Here is a 14,572-nt window from a genome sequence, read left to right as displayed (position 1 = left end):
AAAAAAAAAAAACCAGGCCAAAAAACCCCACCCTGATTTACCTGTGGGGCCAGGGGGGCTGGCAGAAAGAGAAGGATCAGACTCTTCAGTGGAACTGGAGGGAGGTGGCAGATTGCAGTCTCCTCTAGGGACAACCAAACCCCCCACAGGTAGTGGATGCTGTGCCCCTGAGGCCAGCAGGTCCCCCAAGAGCTGTGTGACCACCAGACTCCCCACTGAGCACACACAGAGCTCACTGCAAGGGTGAGCAGCTGCCAGCAGCTATTCAGATATGATAAAGTTCACTCAGCATCACAAGACACTTCTCAGCACGGCATTTTGGGGGATGACCCTCCTCAGCTCTTCTGCCAGCTTGGGCTGCAGTAGCAGGGACCCCTCTGGAGGAAAAGAGGGAGAGAATGAGGGAAGGAGTTCTCCTCAGTGGCAGCACTGACATGGTGCCCATCACACTGTCCCTCACACGGCCATGGCCCCAAGTTTTGAATACACTGGCCTGGCAAAGTGAAACATGAGGTCTACAAGGCCACACACCTCAGAGGGAAGCACTCCCCCTGTACTAAAGGGTTAATGCTAATGAAAGAAAATACAGGCAGAAGACAGCCATGAAGCCAGAGCTTTGATAACTCTCAGAGTAACTCAAGTAGGGTCAGCCTTTCACTCAAAGTCACATGGGACAGAAAAGCTGAACCCCTTCAAGGTGGGGCTCATGAGTTCTCTAAAGACGTCTGTCATCATAGGCCACATGCTACAGGAGGAGGATGGACTCCATGACCTCAGGGTTTCTGCTCATCCTACACCATACAGTGAAAAAGAAAACCAGGTTTTGACATTGGCTCTAGTGGGCTGCAAGGGCTCCCTTACACTTAGCAGAGATAATGCTCAGTTACCTGTTTGGCAATGGTTCCTGCTGTACCTGGTGAAAATTCAACCAGTGACCTCACCCAGGGCATGCAGTTATCCCACCCTTCCGGGAAATATGCTGAATTTCTGATTTTCCGCATTTCGACAAATTCATAGCAGACTAAAATACAGGGAACTGGATATAATACCAAGGCTTTCTTCTCTGCTTTTATTGTAAGACTATCCTTCATCTTAAAAGCCAGCACTGTCCTTTTCATTAGCAAGAGATACTTTATGTGACTAATCACAAATCAGGGTGGTTAAAACAAGGATTAGACCCCATTGCTGGAATGTCAAGCTGTAATGTTTGGTAATAAGAACTTAATGATAAATTAATGATTTAAGGTCAATCAAAATCCATCTATGCATCCATTAACCCACATGTCGTTAAATGTAGGCTTTCAGATGTTCCCATATGTGAGGAAGCTGCAGAGCATGGTTATGAAAAATGCAATGAAACCAACAGTAAAGCAGTGCAGATCTCCAAGGACAGACCCCGACATGTTGGCTGCTGTTTTCCATGTCACTAACGCATCAGACACTGTGTTCAGGGAACAGATTCACGTACAGTGTGTTTCACAGACAAAGGCTGCGTAACACCTCCAGTGCAATATTAAACAAGCACCTTAACACCTTTTTTATGTAGTGTAGGAAACAGTTTACACTGTCAAAAGCCACTGGGAACAGGGTTCAGAGCATCCAGTTTCCTGCCCCTCCATAGCCAAAGTCCCTCTTGCCTTCCCAGTACTTGGCTATGATCACAATGATAGAGAAGAAAACACAACTGCTTCCACACAGAGCCCTTCCCTTTCCCTGAGAGCGCTGCCAGAGCAGCTGGCTCTGTCACACACACACACAGCCTCAGCAGGGGCTGAGTGTAACCCTGTAATCCTGCCTTGCCCTGGCAGCCTCTCACAGCCCCTGCTAGCCCAGGGGGACCGCAGTGGGTGCTGCTCCTGAAACAGCAGCCTCTGGCAGCTCTGCCTATTCATTGCTTTTTGGACAGAGGAAGCCCAGCACCCTGTCTCTCACTGTAGCAGTGATCCCAGGAACTACACCTCATCCTCCCAGCATCACAGCAAGCCCAGCACAGGACAGAGATTCATTTGTAACACTCACCTGCAGCAGCCCCCAGCATCAACTGGAACAAAGAAACAGTCACAGCACCCCAGGCAGACAGGCGTGTGTAGCGTTTATCTCATCTCCGCCAAACCGCACGGCGTGCTCGATCTCCAACGCAGAAATTCCACTCCTGCACAGCAGCTCTGTGCCCCTTTCAGCTCTCTCAGATGTACACGATGTGGCAGGATGCGATGGGAGGAGCAAGGATTGCCACAGTTCACGTGGACTCGCTTCACTTGCAGGAGAGAGCAGCCTTTCACCAGAACCAGAGGAAAATCACTTGAACCCACCTATGGGAAATGCTATACCTGTATGACCTACTAATATTCCTGACATACACAAGCAGAGATTTTAATCCCCCACACTGTCAAGAAACTCATCCCTCCACAGCTGACTCTGTATTCACCCAGGGAAGGCAGATGAATGAAATTCAGAACCTGCCAACAGTCCTGTCCTTCAGCAATAAAACTCAGCAACAAAGCTCTGAAGGAAGCATGTGTAAGAAAACCTCCCTTCCTCCTTTCCTCCCCAGAACACTCCTTTTCTCTTGTTTTTGGTGCTGGGCAGAGGGCTTGCTGGGCTACTACCCAACACAAACCACTGTACCCTCCAGCCTAGACTGTATTATGAGGTACAAGCCATGTCTTCTAGAAACACAGCACAGGAGAGTCTTATAAGGCAGGAAGTGCCAGGATGGGGAGCTTATAGCATTTTTCCTTTAAGGGTTCAATTTTGTAATTAGGTCAATGTAAGTAGAAAGGTCCTGCATGGCAAACCTACACCTGCTTTCCCTCACTGTAACCCCCAGCTAGACCAGAGCATCCAGGGCTACCCTGCACTGGTGAGTGATGATCTCCCTCAGCAGACCAGTCTGCACTGCAATTAGAGTGGTGCTTCTGGACTGCTCAGCACTTAAGAATCCCCAATACAAGACAGCTACACAGTTACGCAAACTCACAAAAGCCAGCCAGCAACTATCAGCTTCTTGAAGTCTTGCTTCTTTTTGTATGTTTTGTTCTAAATTGTTTTTCTCTTTGTTACAAAGATGCTCAGAACAACCTACAGCAGCAATGCTGTGGATTAGCAGGATATCAAAATAGAAAAAAAAGCATTGACCACACAGGATATCTCAGAGTATTTTTATTTAACAAAAATAGTTGTTTAATTAGAAACGGACAATGTCCACATGGTTACAGATTTTCATCAGAATCATTGTTAACTCTGCATACAGCTCCAATCAGGCTCTATAGTCACCTCATCACCACAGCAACAGCACAGCTCAGAACCTGAACAACATCCAGGTGTGGCTTCCATACATTGTAGGCCTGAAGACATACACAACGTAGCAAGCTTTTCTATTGCTACAGTTTCATTACTTTGGTACAAAAATCACTGATATTGCTCTAAGTCATTAGTTAATTTGTGACTTGCATTTAAAATAACCGGGCTCTTCCCCATCAAAGATTTGATATCTGTATTTAAAGTATGATTAAAACTGAGCTGCTGCTTTTGGTCACTTGACAGGAGTGCTGTACACCCACTCCCCCTGCCTTGCTCCAACTGCCATCAGACCAAGGAACTCAAAGGACAGACTATCCTTGTCCCAGGATAGCTCATCAGCTAGTATTTCATGGCTTCAGATATTATTTTTTTAAAAAAAACAAAAAAACTATAGAGAAAGGAATATATACATGGGTGGCTTCAAGTTTCCATTTCAGGATAAGGCAGTTAAGGCTACATGTGTAAATGCCAGTGCAGCTGAGCCCCTCTTTAGGAGGCTGATTCAGGAGGCAGCCTGCAGAAAGAAAAGCTTTGGCAAGTGGGCTCCCCTGAGCAGCCGGCCTGGAAGGGCTCCCTGGATCCCAGGATCCCATGCCAAACACATTAATCATGCACCTTGTGTGGTAAAGGCTGAGGCTCACAGAAAGTGATGAGAAATGTCCCAGCCAGGGGAAAAACACCTTCCCTTCATGTGAAGTCTCCATGGCACTAAAAGCAGGTGATGAACCAAAGCTACTTCTTCAGCTGAAAGAAGAAAGAAGTTCTAACGAACACAAAGAGAGAAGGCACAGAGGGAAAGGCTGCATTGCACCTTCTCCTTTGCCAGCTCCCCTGTACACTCAAACTCACCACAACCTGCACAGCAACAGTCACACTCCTTAGGTATTTGCTGCTGTGCTGGTCATGCTGCCTGAGTATTCAGGTACCCAAGCCCAGGACAAGTCTGTGCAACTCCCCCTTAGTGTTGAAGCAATTTGGAAAAGATAAATTATTTTAAAAATCAGGTATGAGGCAAGTCCCAAATTGCTTAAACTGGGCAAAACAAAAGAATTGCCCACTCTAAACATTCATTGTTCTGCTTATGTGGAAAGAAGAGGTAGAACTAGTGGACAGAGATCCACCAGAAGCATAAAGGCATTTTAAAATATCGGTGGAAAAATGACAGACCATAAATCATCATTTTCCAAAGCCTCAGGCAGTCATTCTGCTAACTACCATAATTGAAAGTGTCAATTTAATCACCACAGTCACAATTCTCTAAGGGCACAAAGAATACCTTAAAATCCTGTGAGTTACCTTCCTTCTCAGTGCTACACTAACATACACCACCCCCTGAAACAGTCTAGCCCGTGGGTTGTGAGGCAATGACTCCTGTAATCACAGGAACCTGCAGCCCTAAGGGACAGAGGCAAAGCTATCCAAGGGTTCCTTGGATTAGCATTTTTCCTACTTCAACTCCCTCTAAGTGTCCCCTCCAGTTACAGTCCCTTGGGCACAGGCCTTTGTGGCACAAGTAGTGCTGCTGACAGCCCTTCCACCAGTGCCACAGATTCCCCAGGACAGTTATGTTTTTGGGGAAGCACCATGATCACCTAAGGTAAACCTCTGGCAGCAGGGATGACAGACAGGAACAGGAGAAACAGTACAAGCTCCTCAAGGAAGCATGTGCGTATGCAGAAATGTACGTGTAGCAGTCCTCAAAACAGGGCATCCAGCATCACAGGGCAGCCTCAGTGAGAGCCACACTGCAGAGCACAGCCCTCAGGCCACCTCCTGTCCCAGGCCTGGGGCTCTCCACAGAGAGGTCTGTTAGTGCGCCCTCATTTCGGCCCTGTAGCAGCACCTCATGATAGAGAGCAGCAGTTGACCAGACAATCACAAAACTGCCTGCAGATGGACAGTGTTAGACTAAAACCTCCCAAGGTTCTCATTCTTTGAGAAAATTTACTGTTCTTTGCTGCACATCCCATACATGCAACAGAAGAACAAAAGGCATTTTAGAAAGAAGATATTTGTTCTTACTTACGTAAGAGCTAATACATTCACCTTCTAAAATGTGCTACTAATATAGTATAAATACAGATCATATACCATTAAGGTGACTGCCTTGGGAAGAAAAGGCAGAGATTAAAAACAGACCTATTTCTTCATATGTAGCCACCAAGAGACTTTGCTTGGTGCACTACTGGCTTTCAGGAGATCTGCTTTGCACCTGCTCTTGTCTTCTGTAAGCTCTCACAATATTGCAGATGCCGCTGACCAAGAACACCAGTGAGATGGCCGCAAAGTAAGAGGCATAAATCATGAACTGCAGACAAGATGAAAAGAAAAGAAGAAAGTGGTTAAACCAAGCAGTTACCAGATTTATAGAAATGTTAATAAAATAAATGAGTTCACTTCCACTTCCAAAATATCAGGAAACAGCAGTTATTTCTCTGTCAAATCCTTGACCCAGAAACAGGTAGCTGAGAAGCTTTACAGCTTGGTTTATCTTCCTCCCTTCCCAACCTCCCATCAAGAAAGGTAAGAGCATCTATCATACCTGGGTGAAGATGTCCAAGCCAAGCCCACTGGCATCCACAACAATAACAGTGAGCAGAGTCTGAAGTGCTAAGGCAATGAAAGTATTGACCCCAAACACCAGGGCATACCGCTCCACACTGAGATTTGTGGCAATCTGGAACCTGGAAAGAAAGGGATGACCAGAAACATAAGGGGAAAAGCAGGGAAATGCATGAATGGCTGGAATGTTTCTTCTGGACAGAATGACTGTGCAGCCTGAGGAGTTACACTGACTGGTTTAGTATTTTCCACAGCTAAATCACTTTGCATGGGTAGTGTCCTTTTCTAAACAGAATCATGATGGACTAATTTAGAAGCTACAAGAGACCCATAGACACATGCAACACCTTTTTTTAAAAACAAACAAACAACCCACCACTTAGGGAGGTTTGTGGGTTTCAGTGTTACTGAAGCAGCCCTGCTGTCTGGTGTAAAAGGTCTTGTCCCGTGGAGAAGATGCAAGGCACTCTGACCCCAGAGAGCTGCTGCCAATCTCAAAGTTTCAGTCTGTGGCTGTGTGGTCCATAACCTTTTGCATCCTTCTAAGCAGAACTCCCTTTGTAGTTGCCGGTTTCAGCATCACCCCTCTTGTGCTTGAGCTGTCTTGGAGTGATTTTATGGTTCAAAACCAGCTATGCTTTCATCCCCAAAGGGAAAAATAAAACTGAAGTAATTTTCCTACAGGTTAGGGGAAGCCGATGCTTCATCCCAGTCAAAGCATTGTCATTTCCTCATCTGTTAACACTTCACTCCAGCCACATTTATGAAAAACATTCCCCTAGCAATCAGCACTAGGTAATATTTAGAAGTAGTCACTTCAGTGTCACAAGACTTTTAAGCTTGGGCACACTGCCAGCCAAATATATCCCCATGCCTCAGTTTCCAACCTGAATCAAAACACAAACCCTTGCAACAGACTCTTGTTACACAGAGTAATGCACTGCTTTCACACCAGCTGTAACCTTGAGAGCAGTTTAGGTTACAGAGATACTCACGTTGCTATTGTGATAAGCATCATGTAGATAATTCTGAAGATGACATAAGATGCATAGCACACCCAGATGTTACGAACAGTGTCCATGACATACACAGCAGCAGCAATAAGAAAGGAGAACAGGGCAAGTGCCACTTCACCCCACATTGCCCAGGATGTTTTTATGTGACCCACAACAACAACTGCAACAGCTCCTGTGAGGGGAAGGAAAACATAAATCTTAGTAATTAGAGAAATTTGGAGATGGTACATTGGGAGCTCTATACCCCTAACAGCCAAACATGAATGAAGTGGAGTACACAAATGGGAACACCTCAGCAGTTCTCCTTCCTGACCCCTCCCTCACCTGGAACCCTGCTGTAAACTCCCATTTACTTTTACAGAAACAGGAAAAAAATTACATAGATCAATGCTGAATGCTTTTAAAGTCTCCTTGCTGTCTCCAGAAGCATGACAGCCCCAGGCCTCAGACCACTTCTACTCAGTCCTCTGTGCTTGACTGTGGCAGTGCTGTCAATAATTGGGCAATTTCTGTTGAGAAATGCAAACCTGGTTCTCAAAAGCACTCACCCAGTTATTTAGTGGTGCTGTAGCAGAGGGTAGGAGGGATAAAGACACTACTCACTTCAATGCACAGCTGTTAGAGCTCTCTCCCAGGAAGCAGAAAAACCTACATTTGCTGTCTTCTCTACACTTGGCTGTAAGAGTAAGACGAGGAGTCCAAATCCACATCTCCTGGGATGCAGCCTAATCACAGGGTATAATCATGCACTACTGATTGTGCAAGAACAATCCTTTACAACCCAGAGAGGTTTGTAACTCTGGCTGGATTTTATGAAGAGGGGATGGGGATAAAAGACAAATCATAGGACAGGAAAGCATGTGGTGTTTCCTGCAATTCGACAAGCAGACAAGGTGTGTTTCATGCACTATCATGGCTGCAGCTACTGAGAAGCCTAAATACATATGACATTAATAGAAAATTCCCATTCCAAGTAGGCCTTGTTCTGCAAACAAGCCAAATAGCAACCAAAAAGCATAATGGCTGTACACAGCAAACCAGACAAACAGCATACTGACAAAGGGAGGTTTACAGGATATCTCTGTAAAACAGGATTGTGTTCAGCAGCAGACGACTGCACAGAAGTGCTACAGTGCAGTATCTAAGCTCTTTGTAGCCCTTAGCTGGCTTGCTGTCTTAGAAAACCTTCAAGCACACCAAGACTCCTTATGTAGCACCAGTTTGCACAAGCCTTCAATCCTGTCAGACCTTACATCAATCTTACAGATTGGCGAAGAAGGGCACTATGTCAAGGGAAAGGATTTATTTTCCCCTACTAAAGTCTTCTCGGTGCCTGCTGTGACATGACATAACATCTTGTTCTTTGAAAGTCTGGCTCCCCGAGTAGCAAAACTCTGAGATGCAAAAAGAAGCTAAGTCCTAGAGCACTCTTCCTACTGTCTCAGCAATTCTGAAATTTGGTAATAGACCCGAGGATCTCATGGAAATTCACAAAGTTGTACTCTCCCTATGTGCCAAGGTTGCATCAACCTGACACCAAATGAATATATTCAGTCTCTTCAGTGAGACACATTCAACTGATCCACTGGTTTCACAACCCAACCTGATAAAGGATTGCCACACTCCAAAGAAGGTGCAGGGATACAGCCTAACAGTAAGCTGCTCTCCCTAGAAGGAATACTACTTTTCTTTCCCAGGACAGGGAAAGCTTAATGAGCCACCATGCCAACTTAAACCCTTCTGCAGGGCAGGGGTGGCAACAGCACCTTAGGCAAAGGCTGTCAAACGTTGCTCCTAACTGAGCACAGAATGACTGAAAGCAATGAAAATGGCAAATCAGATCTGGGATGCAGCAGGAGAGGTATTTCTAGCACAGGAAGAAGAGGGAACAGCATGTTCTTCTGTAAGTCTGAGGCTTCACTGAATAAAGTTGAATGCAATTCTGATAATCCACCTTCAAAAAGAATCAGCTCAAACCAGGTTTGTTGCAAAGACAGGCTAGTAAGGAAGAGAACAAAAAACTTAACTTTACCAAACAACAACTAGAAAAACCTGGCTTGTCTGGCCCAGAGCAAAATGTGTATTTGTGCTAAAATACAACCTTGGCATGACATCAGAGATAAATAAACAGCTCATTAATAAATTCAATCTGGAAATCAGAAGTTAGAGCATTTGCACTAGCACCTAGGAAGTCAGGTCAGTGCATGCTCATTCTTAACAGATGTAAGGACTTCCAGTCCTGTCACACACTTCAAGCTTTTAGTTGTGAGTATTAATTCATTAAACTTTGCTTCTTTCAAGCAATTAATCTCTATCAACTGGAAGGATTCTCTCTTTTGAGTAGTTCAGACTAATTTACCTGAAAACATCACCCAAAATGATTCAACTATTTATAAAAATACTTGAGGAAAAAAATAAAAATGGGAAACTAAAATTTTCAGTCTCACAAGAGTTTAGGTCCATTGTTCACAGGCCTTTTAAAAAGGGACCTTATTATCAAAGATGTTAATGATAAGTTTTGAAGAATACTCTTCCTGCCTTGCTTTTTAGTTTTTTTAAATTGTGCTGCTATTAGGCCACATTATGGGTCTTATTTTCTTCGATATCAATTCTTTTCCTTCTGGGACAAAGGTAGGGTGGTACAGGAAGCCAATCCAAACAAGAGATAAGAGCCACAGGCTGAGGCTAGAGTGGAGAAACAGTGTATGAGAGCAAGCTATTTAAGGGCAGGTTTAGCACACCAAGAACTGAATAGACAAAGTCATCAAGTTGCCAACAGTTTCAAATACAACTAACAGTGGGTTGTGGACCAGCTTTTAGAACTATAAACCAGCCACAGCTTCCTACTGAACTTCAAGCAGAGGCTGACCACGCCCAAGGAAGCACTAATAATTTGCTTGTGTACCTCGGTTTCTTTTGCCCCCAAGTAGGTGAGGTCCACAGCAGATGATGGAACAATGACTCCATCAAAGAAAAGGGAAATTCTGTAGCAACATCTGTAAGGGTATGTTAGCTATTTTAAAAAGGTATTGTCCTAGTTCTGGTAATGAAACAGTATTAAACAACTTAATAAACAAATGCTTGTGTTGACTGACCTACCTGTCCCTTTCAAGTCAACCAACTCCTTTCATCTTAATAGCTTCTGCTCCTTCCAGTGCTGAAATGACTAAACATGGCTCACTGCATGCTGTGTGTGTACAGGAAACCTTCACAGGCTCCTGGAGCAAAACCTAACAGGACCCCATGTCTGCCTCTGAGTGGCTAAAACAAACATAACCCCACTGTCATGGTGACAGCCAAGAACACACAGTCAGCCACATGCCTGGAACCTTCTGCCAAGTATTTCAGAATGAAGATTGACTGGGAGGTTCCTCTAAACACCTACGTACTGGATTACAAGAATCAGGGCTGCTTCAGCAACTAACTCACACAGAGCACCCTACCTGTGCATGTCAGGGAAGACTCACCCCAAATGCCAGGGTTCACCTCTCCTGCATGCTTGGGGGAATGCATGGCACTTCCAAATCATGCTCTAGTGACCTTGAGAGAAGCAAGAGAGAGCAGAAGCTAAGCCAGAAGCTTACCCAGGAGTGTCGAGGCCGCCTCCACAGCACCATTGTAGATGTCTGCGCTGTGAGAAGGCAGCACCATCTCCCACAGGCCCTGGGCGTAGTTGATGACCTGAAAGTAGCCACAGGTGGACAGTGCCCACCACACGGACCAGCAGATCATGGTCCTGGAGGAGTAGCACTGCAGGAAGTCCCGCCAGAGATCTTTGAGCACCTTTACGATGTCTACTTTCTGCTTCTGCATAGATTGGAGAAGGAAGGGGAGAGAAATGTTAAGTCCTTGTCTATGAATACTTCACACTGCTCCACAAAATTGCCCCTTTCAGGTGAGTGACAGGACCATTCTTGGTCACAAACCTCACAGAGTAATGAATACAAAGCTTTCCCATCCCACAGTCTCTGTGCCAAACAGGGCTGTATTCTTACATGCAGAGGAAGGGTTCAGTTCCAAGCACCCCTTCATCTCTGGCTCTCCCCAGCAGAGAGCAGGGACTGCCACATGTTATGTGAGCAACTGAAGGGTACCAGAGAAGAAACACCAGAGAACAGGACACAATATCCACTTTGACAAGACAGGATCAGAAACCAGACATTAACATCATAAAGGCAAAAAGTATCACTGACACTTTTAAGTCCTGATTCAAATGCAACCAAAGTTTGTAGCACAGAGAACTTTATCTGTCCCCAAAAAGTTGATTTTCTTTAGAACAGGCATTAGGAGTTTATAAATACTCAAAGAAGCAATCTCATTACCACACACTCTACCCCTGAATGCTTCAAGGTGAGAGATGTCACCTGGGGATCTAAAGGGAAACAGAAGCTACTTCCACGAGACACTGCTGTTGCAAATGGCAGCTCCTGCACATATAAGTGACTGACAAATTGCATGCGATAAAAAATGAAGCTTTCCACTCCAAATATTTCTAGAAAGAGCATGAAAGGGGGAAGACCCTTAAAAATAATTGAAAATAGATCAATTCTAGCATCAAAATTGCTCTCTATATATACTGTTACAGTCCTGTTCTCTACCACTTTATATCAACAGCAGCAGAAGAAAAGAGCATGTCTTTACTTTGTAGACAAAAGTTCCTGGTTCCATTTGCTGCATGCACACATATACAGATGTAGTGTAGACTCTGTAGGACAAGACCCTTCTAGGCTGAGTAGGAGGAGAAGTTACTTCATTTGAGACTGGGCAGAACCCCAAGGCCCACCCAGCACCTCAGGCCCCTGTGAACTTGGGTTCCCTGCAGGGAAACACAGCATTGTCACAGGACTGAGCTATTGCACATTGTTCTGTCACACGTCCAGTTTCAGAGTGGTTTCCAGACAGCAGCAGCAACTTTGAGCTCCTGGCATTATGCCCTTTCCCTGGGGGAGTCATGCAGTGTGTGCCTGGGAAAGACTATATTCCATGAGCAATAAAACTCATTTCAAAAAGTTTCTACTAAAACCCCCAAAAAACACAGCCTGAAACCTGTTCTGAACTTCCTTTCTCCCACGCCCTCAAGCATCACTGATTTCTAAGCATCTTTATCAAACACCACACAGTCCCACCGGGGCTTTGTCAATGGCATAACTCTTGCTCTGCATGTGGATACTGTTCCTCCAAAACACAACACAACAACTTGGGAAGAGGTGAGCTTGTGGCAATGTGACTTTGGCACATAACTCCCACACAGACGATTTCACACCAAGCTCAAGTTTAGGTGCAGGAAAACAAGAGAAGGGAACAGTCACACACAATGCCAAAACTGATTTGGCTGTTCAGCCCCAAGCATGTGTCTGATAAGGCAGAAAGGCCCACTTGCCCTGCCCGTGCCTCTTGAGTACAATTATTCCTACAGCCATCCATGTTTGTGAAATGTGGTTGCTGTTACCTCAGTAAGAAGGACAATCATCACACTCCAGTGCTTCCCAGCCTTCAGCACCTGGTGTAAGTGACCTCTGCTGAGTTAGGCAGGTGAGCTTGCTCCTGTTCTAAACTTTTCTACACTACTTTGGTACTACATGTACTCTCACAGGAGAGGAGTAAGGTAAACAAAAGGGACAGATAAGTTATGTGTTTATGGTATAGAATTTGTCTTAACAAATACCCTTCAGCAAGCAAGCATAACTCGGGTAGAAATATCCTTGCTCACACAAGATCGTGCTGGATGGGGCAGGATTAAGTCCCTGGAATGTTAATACCTTTAATTCCCAGCTGTAGCTGGAAAAGCAAAAAGCAGCCCTGGATGCTGCCTCCCCCAGCTAACTGTGGCATACTTGCTAAGAAATACCCGCTGCTGACTAATCCAGCAGCTGCACTTACCTTCTGGCTTGTCCTCAGAACCAGCACGGCCTCCTTCTGTCCGAGGAGCAAGGCTGGCCTCTCCCCAGGGCCTTGAATCCCCCTGCCAGGAATCTCCACATCTTTGCTTTCCCTGGAGCAGTGTGGCCAGCAGGGACCTGCCCAGCAGGCAACTACACACTCACACTGGTCCTCAAAACCGAAGGCTGCTCACCCTTGAGGACACAGCATGTCCCTCCACCGAGCAAGGGTCCCTGCACTTGTTTCCATACAAATGACTTTGCCAAGTTATGCAGCCCACAAAAGCCACATGTCACCTTGACATTCTCAGGGGCTGCATTAAACAGATATTATGCAGATGTGCTTCCTGCAATTTATCCACATTCTGCCTTTCTACAACTAATCAATGTCTGCTTCCAAGTGCACTCAAGAACTACTGCAGTTTCTTTCCTAGACCAGCTTCCTTCCAGGATCCTACGATAAACCCCAATTATTACACAGCATATCACAGTGTATCTTGCACAACAGTTGGAATAACAGTGTCAAAATGCGAGTGCAAGAAGAATTATCTTTTTTTCTGCAAGCCACTGGGTGCACCCAGGAGTACACACAGAGTTTGGACATATGCTCAATGTTAAGTGTCCCAGAGATGTCCCTTGCTTTCTACTGTTGGATGGCAATCTGATGGCCCAGAGCATTCAAACTGCAGCCGTGTGAAACATGAAGAGCAATTTCAGAAAAACTAAGGAGCAGCCTACCATGCTCAAACAGCAAAAGGATGCCAGTAATAACTCCCCCTGTGCCATAAATAAGGAAGTGGAACAAGTAAAGGGATACTTTTTTGCTGTTAGATATTACATCTCTACTGCTACATACGTATATGCATGTGTTACAGTCACATCTGAATGGCACCTTCTGCTCATGTAAACTCAGGGCACAACTCACCCGTTTCTCTGCTGAATGACCCTCCCCATTTAAGGGAACTTTTGTCTCATCCTCCCAGCCAGGTGCCCTCTGCACATCGGGATGATCCTGAACAGCCGCTCCGTTTTTACAGTCCATGACCTTCATTTCACAACTAAGCCGCTGACTTGTGAGGTGGTGAAAGAAAAGGCTTTTTTGTGGCATGGGCAGGAACCACGCTGTGCCAAAGGCAATGGATATGCTGGTTAAGGAGATAACGTTCAAGCTGAAGAGGGACCATCCCGCCACTGACACAAGGACCTGCCCGGACACCGAGCCCACTGTGTAGCCCACCAGGGTGGCACTTCGGCAGTAGCTGGTGACCTTCTGGTACAGATTGATATCGACGACACTGTAGATGTAGGAATAATAGGCGATGTCGGTGGCAGTCCCCATGCCGTAGAAGAACTCAAGGAACTGGATGGCCCGCAGCCCCTGGGCGTAGAGCAGCATGAACCAGGTGACGATGAGGCTCAGGGCCTGCAGCAGGACCACGGGCTTGTACCGCAGGTAGTCCGTGGCCAGGAACACGGGGAAGAGCAGCGCCAGGTAGGAGTAAGTCCACACCGGGAAAATCTCGTTGAACACCTGCGGAAGGGAAAAGACAGCGGTGAGCGCCAGCACCCGCGTATTGAGAACAAAGCACAGACAGACAGACAGACAGACAGACACACAGCCCCAGGGGCGGTTGTGGGGGGAAGAAGGCACACAGGGACGCGGTACCTGGGTCTCGGAGAGGTTCTTGTGCGGCCCCAGCAAGTACCGGGTGAGGAAAGGCTCCGACGGCCGCACGCTGCAGAAGAAGCCGTAGGCGCAGAGCAGTGCCGTGGGCAGTGCCCAGCAGCAGGCGCCGCCGTCGGCAGCCCGGG

At 46.0% G+C, this 14,572-nt stretch overlaps 2 protein-coding genes across 2 annotated transcripts in view; both read right to left on the bottom strand.

The window, feature by feature from the left end:
• Positions 1-3,033, bottom strand: part of CCDC181 (coiled-coil domain containing 181) — a 12,683-nt gene extending 9,650 nt beyond the window's left edge. Inside the window, 1 exon segment of the mRNA XM_015618580.3 lies at positions 2,020-3,033. The gene's annotated coding sequence lies outside the window, so the exon portion shown is untranslated.
• Positions 3,034-3,147: 114 nt separating this feature from the next.
• SLC19A2 (solute carrier family 19 member 2) lies at positions 3,148-14,567 on the bottom strand (the record flags this gene model as incomplete). The annotated part of the gene is made up of 6 exons (XM_015643918.1): positions 3,148-5,611; positions 5,846-5,987; positions 6,861-7,053; positions 10,466-10,688; positions 13,686-14,291; positions 14,427-14,567. Coding segments are annotated over 6 exons (1,431 nt in total), but the record flags the coding sequence as incomplete, so codon positions are not given.
• Positions 14,568-14,572: the final 5 nt, after the last annotated feature.

The sequence above is a fragment of the Parus major genome, chromosome 1 (genome assembly GCF_001522545.3).
Source record: "Parus major isolate Abel chromosome 1, Parus_major1.1, whole genome shotgun sequence".
Classification (NCBI taxonomy): Eukaryota; Metazoa; Chordata; class Aves; order Passeriformes; family Paridae; genus Parus; species Parus major.
Note: the sequence above shows the minus strand (reverse complement) of the source record. Positions and strands in the feature narration are given on the sequence as shown.